Below are 13,783 nucleotides of genomic sequence, written 5' to 3'. Positions count from 1 at the left end.
GAAAAGCTATGAGTTTCAAAGTTCGTTCCTGACAAACTTATCGACCAACACAGAAAACATGTATTGTAACCCAGGTAACATAAACGAGCGTGTAATTTGTTTGGACTATATCCAACTTGTTGAAACACACATAACCATATATTGCTTTTGTACTTAGGCATTATACATAAACGATCCTAGGACATAATTTGCTATATGTACACAGCAAATAGTCGATGAACGGTCTATTATGCCATCAACTGCTCTGCTGAATAAAACTCCCAGAAGACGACTTTTTTAGTCTTTGAAGGCATTAACATTGCACTACATCCGGCAAGTGGCAACCCAGTATTAAAATGGCTGATAAACTCAGGTTGTGCCGCTTTAATCTGGCTGTATTGACAAAAGAAACCATGATTCATGATCATCAAATATTACGTTCACCAATAGCTCCAATACTTTTGGTTAGTACGTGGTCCAAGTGATCTATCTGTCTAAATAAATTCTGAATTCTTTGCTTGTACGACATTTATTAACCGTTATGTCTTCATGAATATGTATGTTTTTAATGAGTAAGCTAGCGTATTGCTTGCATGTACCCACTTGTAAGGCTGTGGTCAGAATTTACGGAGGGGAGGGGGCAGGGGAGAAATGGGGGGGGGCATGAAAACAATTGAGGGGGGGGGGTCCATGACAAAGGGGGGCATGACAATTCTGATGGTCTGAAAGGGGGGCCCAAAATATTTTGCTCATGATTTGAACCAAATTGAACCTCAGGAGCTGTCGTTTACTGATTAAATTTAAAACATTCTCGCGGCTTCGCCGCAATAACTTCTCATACCTATGTTCAGTGATGGGTTTAGTGACAGCAATGCGACCTATTTCTGTACGTGTATGCGTTCCTCTGTCCGGCTGTCTGTATCTCCCCCTCCCCCCCCCCCTCTCTCTCTCTCTCTCTCTCTCTCTCTCTCTCTCTCTCTCTCTCTCTCTCTCTGACTCTAGATAAGGAGTCAATAAACTGTGAACATGGGCGAGATACGTTTGTCTAGTGTTTATCTCTGTTACATTGTGACTCTGAGTTACACAGGCTGTTGTCAAATATCTAAATGAGAAAAACCGTGTACAATAATGTAACCCTAGCCGTTTTCCAATTATGAGCAATTCTATCAGCCTGCTGATCGCTTTGTTTATTACATGTTGACAAATCTTCGTCATATTGCTATATTTAGATGTCTAAATACCATGTATACACAGGTTATATATTTATCAGGCTTAACTTGGCTAAGTACGCGTCGTCGGTTTCATGCTTGGAGTAAATACTTTGGCTTACAACTAATTGGTGCATTATGAACGACATGTAGTTTGTTTATGGTAATGATGGTGTGTCTAACACTACCTATTACGCATAGAGTGTCGTCAATGTACAGCTACAAATAAAACAAGACATAACAGTTAGGGTTTTATTTCGAGTTTATAACATTATTATCACATAGAGGATTGTTTATAAATGGAGCTAAATAGTGTTCTTGAGCCACATTTGTTTAATTAGTTGAATGTCGTTTCAAAATACAAGCAAACTTTGTATACATAAAGATTATCAATTTTTATATTTTTAAGTACATTTCGGAATGAATAGTTTCGCTATAGAGTAATCAGTTAACTAAGTTATTCACAGATAATGGCATTTTTCAGTTGAAAAACTTTCATCTGTCATCTCGTTCATGGGATTATACATCAAATTCAGGAGTTCAAATTACAGAAAATGTAAATTAATCTAGCTTCTTCATTCTATCTGCTTCTTGCGTCAAAGTGTTTCCAAATTTTGACACAATGAGACTTCAGAAAAGACTGATACATTTGTACTTTGTTCGAACTAAATTAATTGGAATGATTACTATTATGTAATACCATTGCTATTACTATATACAGTGGAAAAAATGGACTTTGTCGAAGACTTTGCCTCCGATCTTGCCTGCTGGTTTGGTTTATATTTGGCTACCTTTCTCTTTCTGTTATAGTGTAGTAATACACCGATGAAAATACCTACCACTATAACCATCAAGACGCAGATTATGAGCACCCGCAAAGCGATTTGCCATCCTTCTAAATTATTTGAAATGGGTTTCTGGGGCAGAGTTGTCAGAGATGATTCTGTGGTCATTAACGATGTTGTAGTACTAGTCGCTTTAGCACTGGTTGTTGGAATGGTTTGAGTGGTTATTACTGGAGGAGCATCAGGTACAATGGTAGTCTGGACTAAATTTGAACTGTCACCTGCATTACCCACGTCATCAACAGCCCGGATGGAGAAATAGTATACAACTCCTGGTCCACTTGAGGGCAGCATGGCTGTTATTTTTTCAGTTTGACCGCTTTCCTTTGGCTCAAGCAGTGTACCATCAGTAAGGTTAGCGTCCGTTAACTGATCACAACCATCAAAATCATTCGTAATTTGGCTGAAGTTGGTGGCATATCGAAGATCATAGATAGATGCTGTCAAAGACGAGAAAGGGCATGGAAATGAGATTTTAATTCAGTATTATTTCGTCATTATTGCATTATTCATACAATGAAACACAATGTGTTACTTATCTCTAGTTTAGACCCTTATTACGAACATATCACTTCGTATATGACTGTACGCTAGTTTAAAACCATCGAGACGGGAACTGTTAAAAAGTTAACCGCGTATCTGTAGGATCTACAAGTTGGTGCTTAGCTAGCTATAGCCAGGCTTTCATTTGTTCAAGATAAGAGTTTGTATGTCGGCTTCCTAAAAAACAAAACATTTTACAGGGCAAGGATGGATTATAACAATGACATACAGAGACTGAAAGAAAATCTATATCTCTGTTTTTTTTTAGTAGCAGGTGACATGTATACCTGTTCCCTTGTCCATGTCATCACCAGTTGCAGTCCATTGAAGGCTGACAGTTATATCGTCATATGATGTGTTCGTCACACGCAAGTCCATGATACGTGCTGGTGGAAAGGGGTCATCGTTGGGGTCGCTCCAGTCTACATAGTCAACTGCGCCATCAACTTGAATCATACCACCGTGAACTACTCTGTTGAAATCCCCAACAGGTACACCATCTTCTTTTCTAGGAATTGCTAACGGAAGGAAAGGTCACGATAGAAACATTAGAAGAATTAATTTCTTTACACACCAAGAAAATACTCCTGCATGTTTGGTGTCAAACGCTCAATTGGGAGAATCATTCAATAGTAATGGTAATTATACTCAGCGATACATCTTTCGTGACAAAATATAGAATTGCACTTCTGTCATGTAGCATACTTTTGCAGTTTTTAAATTAATCATATTGAGAATAATATAATTAATTAATATACAGTTGTCATGGTTGATCATAACTATAATGTTAATTAGGCATGCAAATGCACACAGGCATCTTGCCTTCGTGATATGAATCTTTGTTTAGTATTGTTTCACTCTGTCAAGTCCTCAATATCAGGTAAAAACAGTAAATCATTGTAAGACATGCAAATTAGACTAATTAATATGTAAATATTGTGAACATATTTGAATAACAAAATTTATGCAAAATATACATGTCGCCAAAAGTGAGTCACTCATTATAGCATATAAATTATTGACTAATTTAGTCAAATCCCTACTTTAAAGTAAAACGAAACAACCAATTTAGCCATGTAATGTGTGTAATAAGTGTAATTAACGACACACGTTGGCCCAAAAGGCACATTTCAAAATCTTGTTCCCCTTCCAATGCGCGTGTGCGAGCGCCCTCAACCTACATCTTCTAAAATTTAAGCGACAACAAATGTTCATCGTAGTCCGGTCCTTCAAAAACAGGTTGAATCAAGACATACATTTTAACCATATAAAATATGCATGTATGCCAAATTTAAATTCAATCGAACTAAAAAATCATTGCGTTATTTTAATTTCATATAATGTCATGAATTTATTATTTCCACTTTAGCGGATAACAATATTTCCGATAATGTGTCATATTTCAGGTGTAGTGACTGACGTCTACTATTATGTCTAGACACGCTATGTATTGTTGTGATGTAGATTTAATAATTTGATATGCGTCTTGTATTGTTTATGTATAGAAATATTTTGGTTGATTAACAAAATGGGTTCAGAAGGATAGATCTTGTGAAGATCACATTTTTGTTTTGTCGTCTATTTTAAGAAATATAGACTAAATAATGGGTTATCAACTTTCGTTATCTTTATTGATTTCCAAAAAGCAGACTGCGAATAGGGATGCTATGCTATATAATTATAAGCTATTGTTAAATGGCGTTGATGGCAAAATGTATAATAGTATCAGGGCTATGTACGCATTCTTCTATAAGTAAGACCTTTACTGATTTTTGCATGCTTAGGGGAGGTAACCGATTTTTCAGTTCGCGTTGAGGATATTCGCAATTATTGTATCTAATCTTAGAACATATTTTGGCAATTCAGAGAAATAAATGCAATAAATCGAAAACAGGTATATCCATATAGACCACTTAATATATCTTAAGACTGTTTCAGTAGTTCATGTCATATGACAGATAACTGTACACTTGTATTGGTTAAATATTTACTTACTGTAATTTCTAGGCATAGCACCAGCTCGACTCGTCATTCTCATGTCGGCCGTTCCATCTTCATTGTCTGCATTAACTTGGATACTGTATCGACATTCAGTCGCGCAAGTTGCTTCAACAAAATCCAAAAAGTAACTAGAGTACACCCCATCATCCTTTTTAATATCAGCACCTATTGGAGATAGTATTAAGAATTTGTAAGAAAGATCATAAAATGTCATGTCGATGGCTTGAATCATACAATATATTTATAATTCGTTTAGTAGCATAATTATTTATTATTTTTGAAAGTCAACAAAATATATATACAATTCATGTATTAAAGATTTGAAAAGTGCAAGAAATGGTTCTGATAGTGAATTATTGTGCAAACACATTGTCTAATCTATGTAAAGTGTTCTAAAGTTCAACAGTTCCCTTCACGACAGTAACCTAGTACTGAAGCTGTGCTAAAGCAATGCGAACCTAAATGTTTAGAATGATGTTAATGCTTGGTAATTCTACAATACCTGTTGCAGAGTCAGAAAGTTGTACATCCACAAGACTGTGAGGACTTGGTCTCTCTACCGTAGCAATCACCTTGGCCTTCAGAACAGGACTGTATCCCTGGTGCAATTCTGCATAAATTATCACCATAGGTGGTGATTCAGTCACATAGTCTGTACTTGGATTGGCGCTCAGGCGTATTGGATGGGTTGTCGAATCGACGGACTTTGAGTCCGCAGCCACTTCAACCACTTGACTTTTAGAGTCAGGATTGAATATTTGGTAAGTCCATTCCCCTACCTATAAGATAAAGTATATCAATGCACGAATACGTTGGTCGCCATCTGTATACTACAGAACACTAATAAGACATTCATACTGAATATACTAGGATATTATCAATATTATTACATTTTGTTTAAACTTAGATGCAAAAAAAAACAATGTATGTGTTTGTGTGGATCCCTAAAATAAGTATATTCAAACTTCGACATTCGAAAGAAAGAGAATCTACGAGGACCATTCTAAGCATTCCTCAGGACAGAGTTGTTCATTGGAGACAGGTATGCAGTTTTCCAACTCCTTCTATCAAAATTCGTCTTCATAACTTTAGCAAATGTTGGCAGAAAACAACATGATTTCAAATCAATGCTACCTATGGCACATAATTATGTACCTGATTATAGCATTATACATTGCAGTATGACATGAGAACATAATGTGTTGAACTTTCTGTCCACACACCATTTCCAATGTTTTAGTGGCTTCCACTATAGTTGGTGCATTCAAATGTAGCCAATACCATAATAATTCCTTGTAGGCCAAGTTTTTATATTGGGGATGACAAAGTGATTAAAGCACAAATGGTCAGTTCAAACATCAGTTAAAAGTTTCGTGTTTGCTGATCAATCTATATCCTAAATGTCTGCAATAAGCACATTTACAATCTCGTCGCCATCTTAATTTACCAAGCAATGCGTGACACTTTACCCGCCAACGCTAAAGAGAACCAAACAACCATAGAAAAATCGGTGTTTTGGCTTTTGATTTGTTCTGTTTGATGTCACATATGCTGAGATTCATGCGTATTTATGTGATAAACATCTTTATGAATATCAAACTGACGATAAGTAAACCCACCTCAGCAATGCCATCAATTTTAACATGTATAGATCGTGTGGTAGTATCACTGTTATATTGAGGATCAGTACTATCAATAGTTGTACCGTTAGGTCGAGTTATGATGACGTCAACCTCATGACTACTACTAAAATCCCAGAAGAAAAAGAAGATGGTGTCTCTACCAATTGTGGAGTCTATGTAGATGATGTCTTCTTCCGTTCCTAGGCCATTTATTGTAGCTTTGTAACTGGTAAGCTGAGCACATAGATTTGGACAAACGTTGCATAATTATGACAAAAATCTAATTAATTTACACATTAAAATTTCTATAAATTGAAATACAAAACAATTTTACTACGCCACAAGTTGAAATACTACATTGGGCAGATATGGAAGCGGTGCTTGTAGCACAGACTAGGAAACTGTACTATGGAGGCTAAGTACAGTTGTTGGGCACTCAATCAAAATAGCTTAAATTTATGAACTGCTAACAAATTGATAAACTAGAGTTACAAACTAACATCTCGCACCCATTCCCACGAATCTAAAAACTTCGTAAAGTAACAAACTATCACCCAGCCACCATTTCAGCCTAGTCTACAAGTCGCTTTAAGATGATTAACCCCAAATGGAAAATAAGTACTTCCTGTAGAGTGGATAGTCACCTAAATTTACATTATTTTATTTCATTGCTCTTAAATGTGATGAGGAAAATAATTTTTCCACCCTGTGAATATGTTGTCTAGTATGTAGCATTTCTTTTGTTTTATGAGTGTACACATTCCCTCTGGCAAAACGTGTTAATAAGATAGTCATTACAAGTGTCAGACCTGTACAGGTGTTTCTTTACTAGAACTTGTCCTCTCTGTCAGTGATGCTGTAAAACAGTCATTCAAGGCTGTTGAATTGTCGTCTCCCGAATACCAACAGGCTATTCCACCAGTGTCATTAGAGAGCCCAACCAATTTAGGGTCAGCACTTTCACTGAAGGCCAGCGTACCTACAATAACCTCTTTCTCGATTAGTTCCAGTAGGACGTCTTCAATGTACGGACGTTCATTCTCTGCTCCGTCAGTTGTGAGGAAAATAACGCCACCCGCTGCATTACCGAATTGACTCTCTTCGAAAACCTAAGATAACGAGAGCAGTTCATTGATCAAAACAAGTGAATTTACTGCTATATTATAGTGCTCTCTCTCTCTCTCTCTCTCTCTCTCTCTCTCTCTCTCTCTCTCTCTCTCTCTCTCTCTCTCTCTCTCTCTCTCTCTCTCTCTCTCTCTCTCTCTCTCTCTCTCTCTCTCTCTCTCTCTCTCTCTCTCTCTCTCTCTCTCTCTCTCTCTCTCTCTCTCTCATATTCCCGGCCACGTTTTGACAGAACATGAAAATATCTCTCAAATGCAGTATTGTATAGACATTTTAAGGCAGGTGCTATTCATTTCATGTACGCGTCAAGTATACAACCATGCTAATTTCATATACACGATTGGACCAATCAATTAACCTGTTGTCTCAATATCCATGACAAAAATCTTAAATCTAGTAAATCATTAACTATTTAAGAGTCGAATCTAAGGTTTAGTTTCCCATATCTTAGTATTGTGATATCTGAAAAATTAATGTAATATTATACTGTCGTTGTAATCGTTAACAACACTGGAAAATGAAATGTCAGTTTCAGAGATTGCCAGGTATAAAAACACAATTTGTTTCACGAAATGACCAGGTCAGAATGCTTAGAGTAGTGGAGTTCAGTTAGTACCCTTCAGTACGTAGGAGAATAAAAACATTTCTTCTTCCAGAACTGTCCCGGACAATAATGACAGACAAACTATGTAACTGCTATAACAAACGACATGCTAAAACCACTCTTGAATGTCTCTCCTTTGAAAAGTCTGAAAATGTCTACTCATTACCTCATCAATACCCGTTTCAAGCCCACAACCAATACAAGTTCTACCAGTTGTTGTGGATGGTAACAATTCGATTAGTTCTTCTCTAGTCGTGTCATCGACGATCCTTGTCAATGGAGCGAGTATTCTTGCCCTGGTTTCAAACTCGACAATCCCAACCCAGCTGTTTAAAGGCAGCGTATGACGAATATATGTAGTCGCTGCTCGAAGTTGGTCATCTATTCTGTTGTACTAAAGTATGAAATAAAGCACAATGATTCATCACTTCAAATAACCATGTGACATTCCTTGATGTTATATTGTACATGAATCGGAAAAGATAACTCATCAACGAACTTACCGAACTCATGCTTCCTGATATATCCATCACAAGAACCGTTCGAAATTCGCTTTCTCTAACTATTTTGAATTGCGGCATCGTGTCTAGTTCGTCATTTGGCGGATTGTTATTCCAAAAATCCACGGATTCTTCCATTATGTCCCAGGCACTTTTATGAGTACACATTTTATTTTGGTCATTAGGTGCTTCAGGGTTATGCTCTGCATGCGGGTGACCACCATTTGATTGGCTGCGACAGAAATGAATGACCTTATAGAAACAAAAATCACATCATAGATAACCTTCAATAATTATAAGGGGGACTGACGGGGGAAAATCAACCCCAGTCTGTGTGCCCCTAGTCCGTTGTGCTAAAAAATATGACACCCTCCTGATTTGTTCTGTAGAAAATATCCAACCACATTGATAGTTTTAAAGGCATTTGTTGTTTCCCACTATTTCCACCACAGTAAGTTTGTGTTTATATTTAAAAAATAAATCACTGTAAATCAGTGCCTGTGTTTGGATCTAATTGCCTGAGATTAAAGTCAGAACTCCAAATTCGAAAGACTAGATGAGCGGATAACTGACAACCTCAGACCGAGGTCAGCATCTCCAATCCACCACCAATATCTTGCCATGCTGTTCCCATTTACTAATGTGAGATCTGCTCCTCTCCCCACACTACAACTAAAAGTTAATTCAGTACATTTCACTCATATGTTATGGTATTACTTTAACTACAATTGTGGTAGTGGTTAGTAAAATATGACCTTCCCCTAATTTCCTTTTTCTAAAATATGCCCCTTCCCCCGAGTACCGATTTGTAAAAAGTGAACATCGCACCCCCTTGTAATTACTGAAGGCTCCCTTAATAAGCGTGTATATGTCTGTCTGACCGTACGCGTAGCAATTGATTGATATTATCATGTATTCATCGAATACACATCGCCAAACAACATGCTTATAGTTTATATTCATCAGCTGTATATAGTGCGCGGATTTGGTGTTGGGGACGGACCCATCTGTTTGCAATTGTGTATTGGAAATGTCAGTAAATTCGACATCAATTCAGGTGGCAAATTAGCCATAACATAAGCGAACATGAAACAATTGCAGCACTGAAAAGCGAGGATCTTCTAAATTTATTGAGTAGAAAAACACAAATTATATCTTTTTCAATCAATAACAAACAATGTTATATAACATCGTATAATATATGTCGAAATAAGTATTTACAAGAACTGCACATTCAGTACGTATAGTATAGTCATGCGGCATTGCAGTCATCAATTTATATAATACTCACAGATTCAAGATAGCTTGCATACATGTAAGATCCCGTTCCTTCGTTGGGTTCGTCTGGAAGAAACACGCAGTTCGCATCTGGTAGCACTTCAGGGTTAGTAGTACAGGGTTCACAAATATCATATCTCTCATTGTCATTCAAAGCGCAGGACTTTCCTGTGATTGCAAGGGAACATCTCGTCGCTTCAGCTTTGCCACTACTTCCATCAACATAATACTGGTCTTTTATATCAGTTGGATACTCATCAAATAAGCCCCACTGCAAATGTCCCCATTCATGGACCAAAACCTTACCTACAAATACACAACAGAATGATACTATCAAACGTCGATAATTTTCTACATAATTCAGGATTTTCAGTACTTAAACTATAACTTAAGAATGCAATTTTCAAATTGAATATAATTTGGTTCATACTTCAAATAAACCAAAGGGCACATGTTGTTAAAAGCCTGTTGATGTAGCTTTAAGTTTTATTGAGTCATTTGCATAATTAATGATTTTCAGTAACTGGGCTATATCTTAAGAATGCACCCTGTAAGTTCAACATAATTTGATACATACATTGATGACAACAAAATCCATGTGCCATATAAAGTTTGATAATGTAGCTTTTATTGACTCATTCGCATAGTAATTAGGCTAAATCTTAAGAATACATGTTTCAAATTTCAATCTAATTTACTACACACAACAACATAACAAAGTGCACAGCTCTAAAAAAAATGTGTGATGTAGCTTTTAGTTTTAATGACTCATTTGCATAATTAATGATTTTCAGTAATTAGGCTATATCTTGACAATGCACTCTCGAATTCGTTAACATTTGGTACATACTTCAAACATACTAATTGCATATGTTCTGTTGCATTCCAACAATTATTGTGTGTAGGAACGAAAATTTAAAGACTGTGTCCTTACGGAAGCCATTCAGTTTAAATCTGGTGTCATATAGTTTTGGTATGGGTCTTACTACGTTACAATATATACATATATTACCTGAATCTCCATAAACATGTTCGGACCAAGTTCTGTCAAGAATCCAAGTTGGTGTCAAATGCAAGTATTCGCCCTTTTCCCCACAATCACCTAGTTGTTTAACGTAAGGACCGTCTCCATAGTCTGGATGGGTTTCATCATCCACGATAACATTTGCTTTGTCAAAGAGAGAGAGAGAGAGAGAGAGAGAGAGAGAGAGAGAGAGAGAGAGAGAGAGAGAGAGAGAGAGAGAGAGAGAGAGAGAGAGAGAGAGAGAGAGAGAGAGAGAGAGTGAGAGAGAGAGAGAGTGAGAGAGAGAGAGAGAGCGAGAGAGAGAGAGAGAGAGAGAGAGAGAAAGGGGGAGGGACAGACAGACAGAGCACTATATTATAGCGGTAAACCGACATGTTCTTATTGCTCAAATTATTTATAAGATACAAGCAAATGGAGCATTTTGTTCCCATGTTTTTTATTTTTTTGATACAGTAACTCCAACCTAGGCTATTAGAATGTATAACTTTCCGCCAGCAACTCTCGTCCACGCTAAATGTGATGATATGTATAATTTTGTATTGGTCAATATCAGACAACAGTTAGTAGTATCTGATCCCAGTGTTGGCGAGACTCATGCATACATGTATAAGGCTCTGTCTGTACTATTGAAAATGGCCAATTTAAACCTGTCGTCAAAGTGAGAGTCACCATTCTCAGATAAATTTCGTTGAGTCTTAAAATCAAAGCTGCTATTGTATTTAATACTATTAAACTGCAAAGCTGTTGCTTTATGAAGTCACATAGAACAATAGGCGCTGCCAGTGTTACCATATAAATTCGTGTCTATACCACCTGCTTTATCTGGGTCGGCTCTCTCTATTTTTCACTTATCATGGTAAGCTATTTTGCTGTATAATCCATAAAGATCGAATCATTTTCCTGTGAAGTTGATGGCATGGGTTATTCAAAATCAGCTTTTAAAAAAATCTAAATTTCAAACCTCTAGAATTTCCACTAGCGCAGGGTCCTCCACAACTTCCTCGTTTATGGCTATCAATAGCGTTGTGTACTTATTATTCTCAAGGTGAACAGGGTTCCTTTTCGTAGATGCCAACACAATATATGTACAGAGTAGAAGACAATTTCATGACTTTGTGCAGAAGTTTGCCATCTTGCCACTGCCACAGTACACAATATCCAAAGATGTCCTGTCACTAAATACTCACTGAACACGGAAATAGTTTCCTATCAATAACAATCGTTTACACGTCAGCAGATTTCTGACCGTACTAGTTTTTCGTATTTTTTCTTTATTATTTCCGCGTGAAGATGATACATTGATAAAGATTTTACCTGCATTTATTTTCTCTATAATACTAAGTTTAAGGCAAACAAGAAGTGAGACAGTCAAATGAATGCATATACGAGATATCTGCAGTTTATGGTGACGATTGTGCTGTAACACTATATGGATATAATAAATTTAGACTGCATAACGAGAAAATTATTGTCGGAATAGTGCGATGGACATTGTTCAACTGAAATCAATGACCGGTGTTGATATGGTGGATAACGACGTACTGGGCTAAAATTAACACTTATGACATTGTCTGTAGTATTTGTGATATGGTGTCACACTGATCAAGCTAGTCATATATTAAATCGTTCATTGGATAACAACGATTGTCACCACAACTAAAATTCGGTCATATTTGACAAGACAAAAGCACAGAACCCGTTGGCTTGATGTGAAACTTTCCAAGTTGTTGCTTGTTTGAAAAAAAAAATTATCTGTACTTAAATATTATCAAATACCTATGGCAGGTGAAAGGTACAAATTAGGAATTATAATTTCTATATAATTTTGTGCCCCTGCTGTTACAAAAAATCTCGATTTCTTTTTATAAACACACATCGTTTCACTTAAGTTAGTGTGAGCCAAATTATCATGATATTTTTAGCCACTAGTGACGGAATTGAGGGGAATCGATCACTGCACAATTACAATATTCCATATTGTCTGGGAGATATTGTCTGTATAATTTATGAAACTACATAATTGTGAACTTGACTTTTAATGGCAAGTTCAATATTACAAGCCTTAGGTGATATGATTCTATCGGTATCTGCTACCCATAAAAGCGATCATCTATACTAAAACTGACGAACTTCAATATGGACTGTCCCAGCCGATCGCCATTCGTGCATGATCACTGCCCAGGGAATGATAAACGGTGGATTTTGAATTCAGTGTTCTTGCAGAGTGGATAACTCAACGATCGTATATATGATACATATATCGAGAGGGAGCACAGGTCATTGTGTATATTTATTGTTGCCTGGATACGAACCTGCCCCGTCCTTCTAATCACACGATACAATGAAGTGGGGACTGGACCTGATACTTCGTCCGTTTCGTTACACATTCAAATAAGGAGTGCTGCTACACGCCGTTGTCATGTTAGCTGACTGTTGTCGATTATTGATTTTAACTACATATTGTATGTCTGCACTGGAATGTTTTCAAATACATTTGTACATCAATCGTTTCTCAATGTCAACCAGCCTTCTACTGAAAGTCAAGTTTATCCTAGTCCCGTATGTACATTTGTATAACCCCAACTTACACACGCACACGCACACACACACACACACACACACACACACACACACACACACACACACACACTCGCTCACTCACACACTCACTCACTCACTCACTTTAAAAGAAGAAAAATACATAAGAAACTAACTGTAACCAAACTCTATTACTTATTGATCACATTGTGATTACAAGTTGACGTGACTTCATCATACTATACAGTGTTAAACTTATAATATTCCAAATATGTAAATGCCCCAATGACATGTATACATATCAATTATTGTTTCAGTCCAGGTTAAAGGTCAATACGTCACCTTAATTTGCAAAGTTAAGAACTAACTACAATAAGTAAACTTAAATGTCTAATACAATAAAGTCATCGAATTCGAACCTTCAATGTGGTGAATTGTAATTGTCTACATGTATTACGACTCATGCGACACATTTTTTAAAAACCACAAGAGTTCAAAATCATTACAAAAATTACACAC

At 36.7% G+C, this 13,783-nt stretch overlaps 1 protein-coding gene across 1 annotated transcript; it reads right to left on the bottom strand.

Annotated features, from left to right (window-relative positions):
- Positions 1-227: 227 nt before the first annotated feature.
- On the bottom strand, positions 228-13,147 carry LOC144441129 (calcium-activated chloride channel regulator 1-like). Its single transcript, XM_078130699.1, has 14 exons — positions 13,110-13,147; positions 11,688-11,784; positions 10,715-10,880; positions 9,716-10,008; positions 8,428-8,676; positions 8,091-8,318; positions 7,008-7,307; positions 6,196-6,432; positions 5,079-5,355; positions 4,571-4,741; positions 2,863-3,093; positions 2,027-2,472; positions 1,300-1,406; positions 228-372 (listed from the first exon to the last, which is right to left on the bottom strand). The coding sequence occupies exons 1-14, from the start codon at positions 13,145-13,147 to the stop codon at positions 228-230; spliced, it is 2,985 nt and encodes a 994-aa protein (XP_077986825.1).
- Between the last annotated feature and the right edge of the window lie 636 nt (positions 13,148-13,783).

The sequence above is a fragment of the Glandiceps talaboti genome, chromosome 1 (assembly GCF_964340395.1).
Source record: "Glandiceps talaboti chromosome 1, keGlaTala1.1, whole genome shotgun sequence".
NCBI classification, from domain to species: domain Eukaryota; kingdom Metazoa; phylum Hemichordata; class Enteropneusta; family Spengelidae; genus Glandiceps; species Glandiceps talaboti.
The sequence above is the reverse complement of the archived record's forward strand: the minus strand, read 5'-3'. Positions and strand labels throughout refer to the sequence as shown.

What these genes read in the sequence shown, in the direction of transcription:
- LOC144441129 (XM_078130699.1), bottom strand. Translation starts at nt 13,147, where the DNA reads ATGACAACGGCGTGTAGCAGCACTCCTTATTTGAATGT. An exon ending in TTGAAACGGGTATTGATGAG is followed by an intron (nt 7,308 to 8,090) that starts GTAATGAGTAGA and finishes TCGTTATCTTAG; the next exon opens with GTTTTCGAAGAGAGTCAATT. An exon ending in GCGTCTTGATGGTTATAGTG is followed by an intron (nt 1,407 to 2,026) that starts GTAGGTATTTTC and finishes TTTTATTTGTAG; the next exon opens with CTGTACATTGACGACACTCT.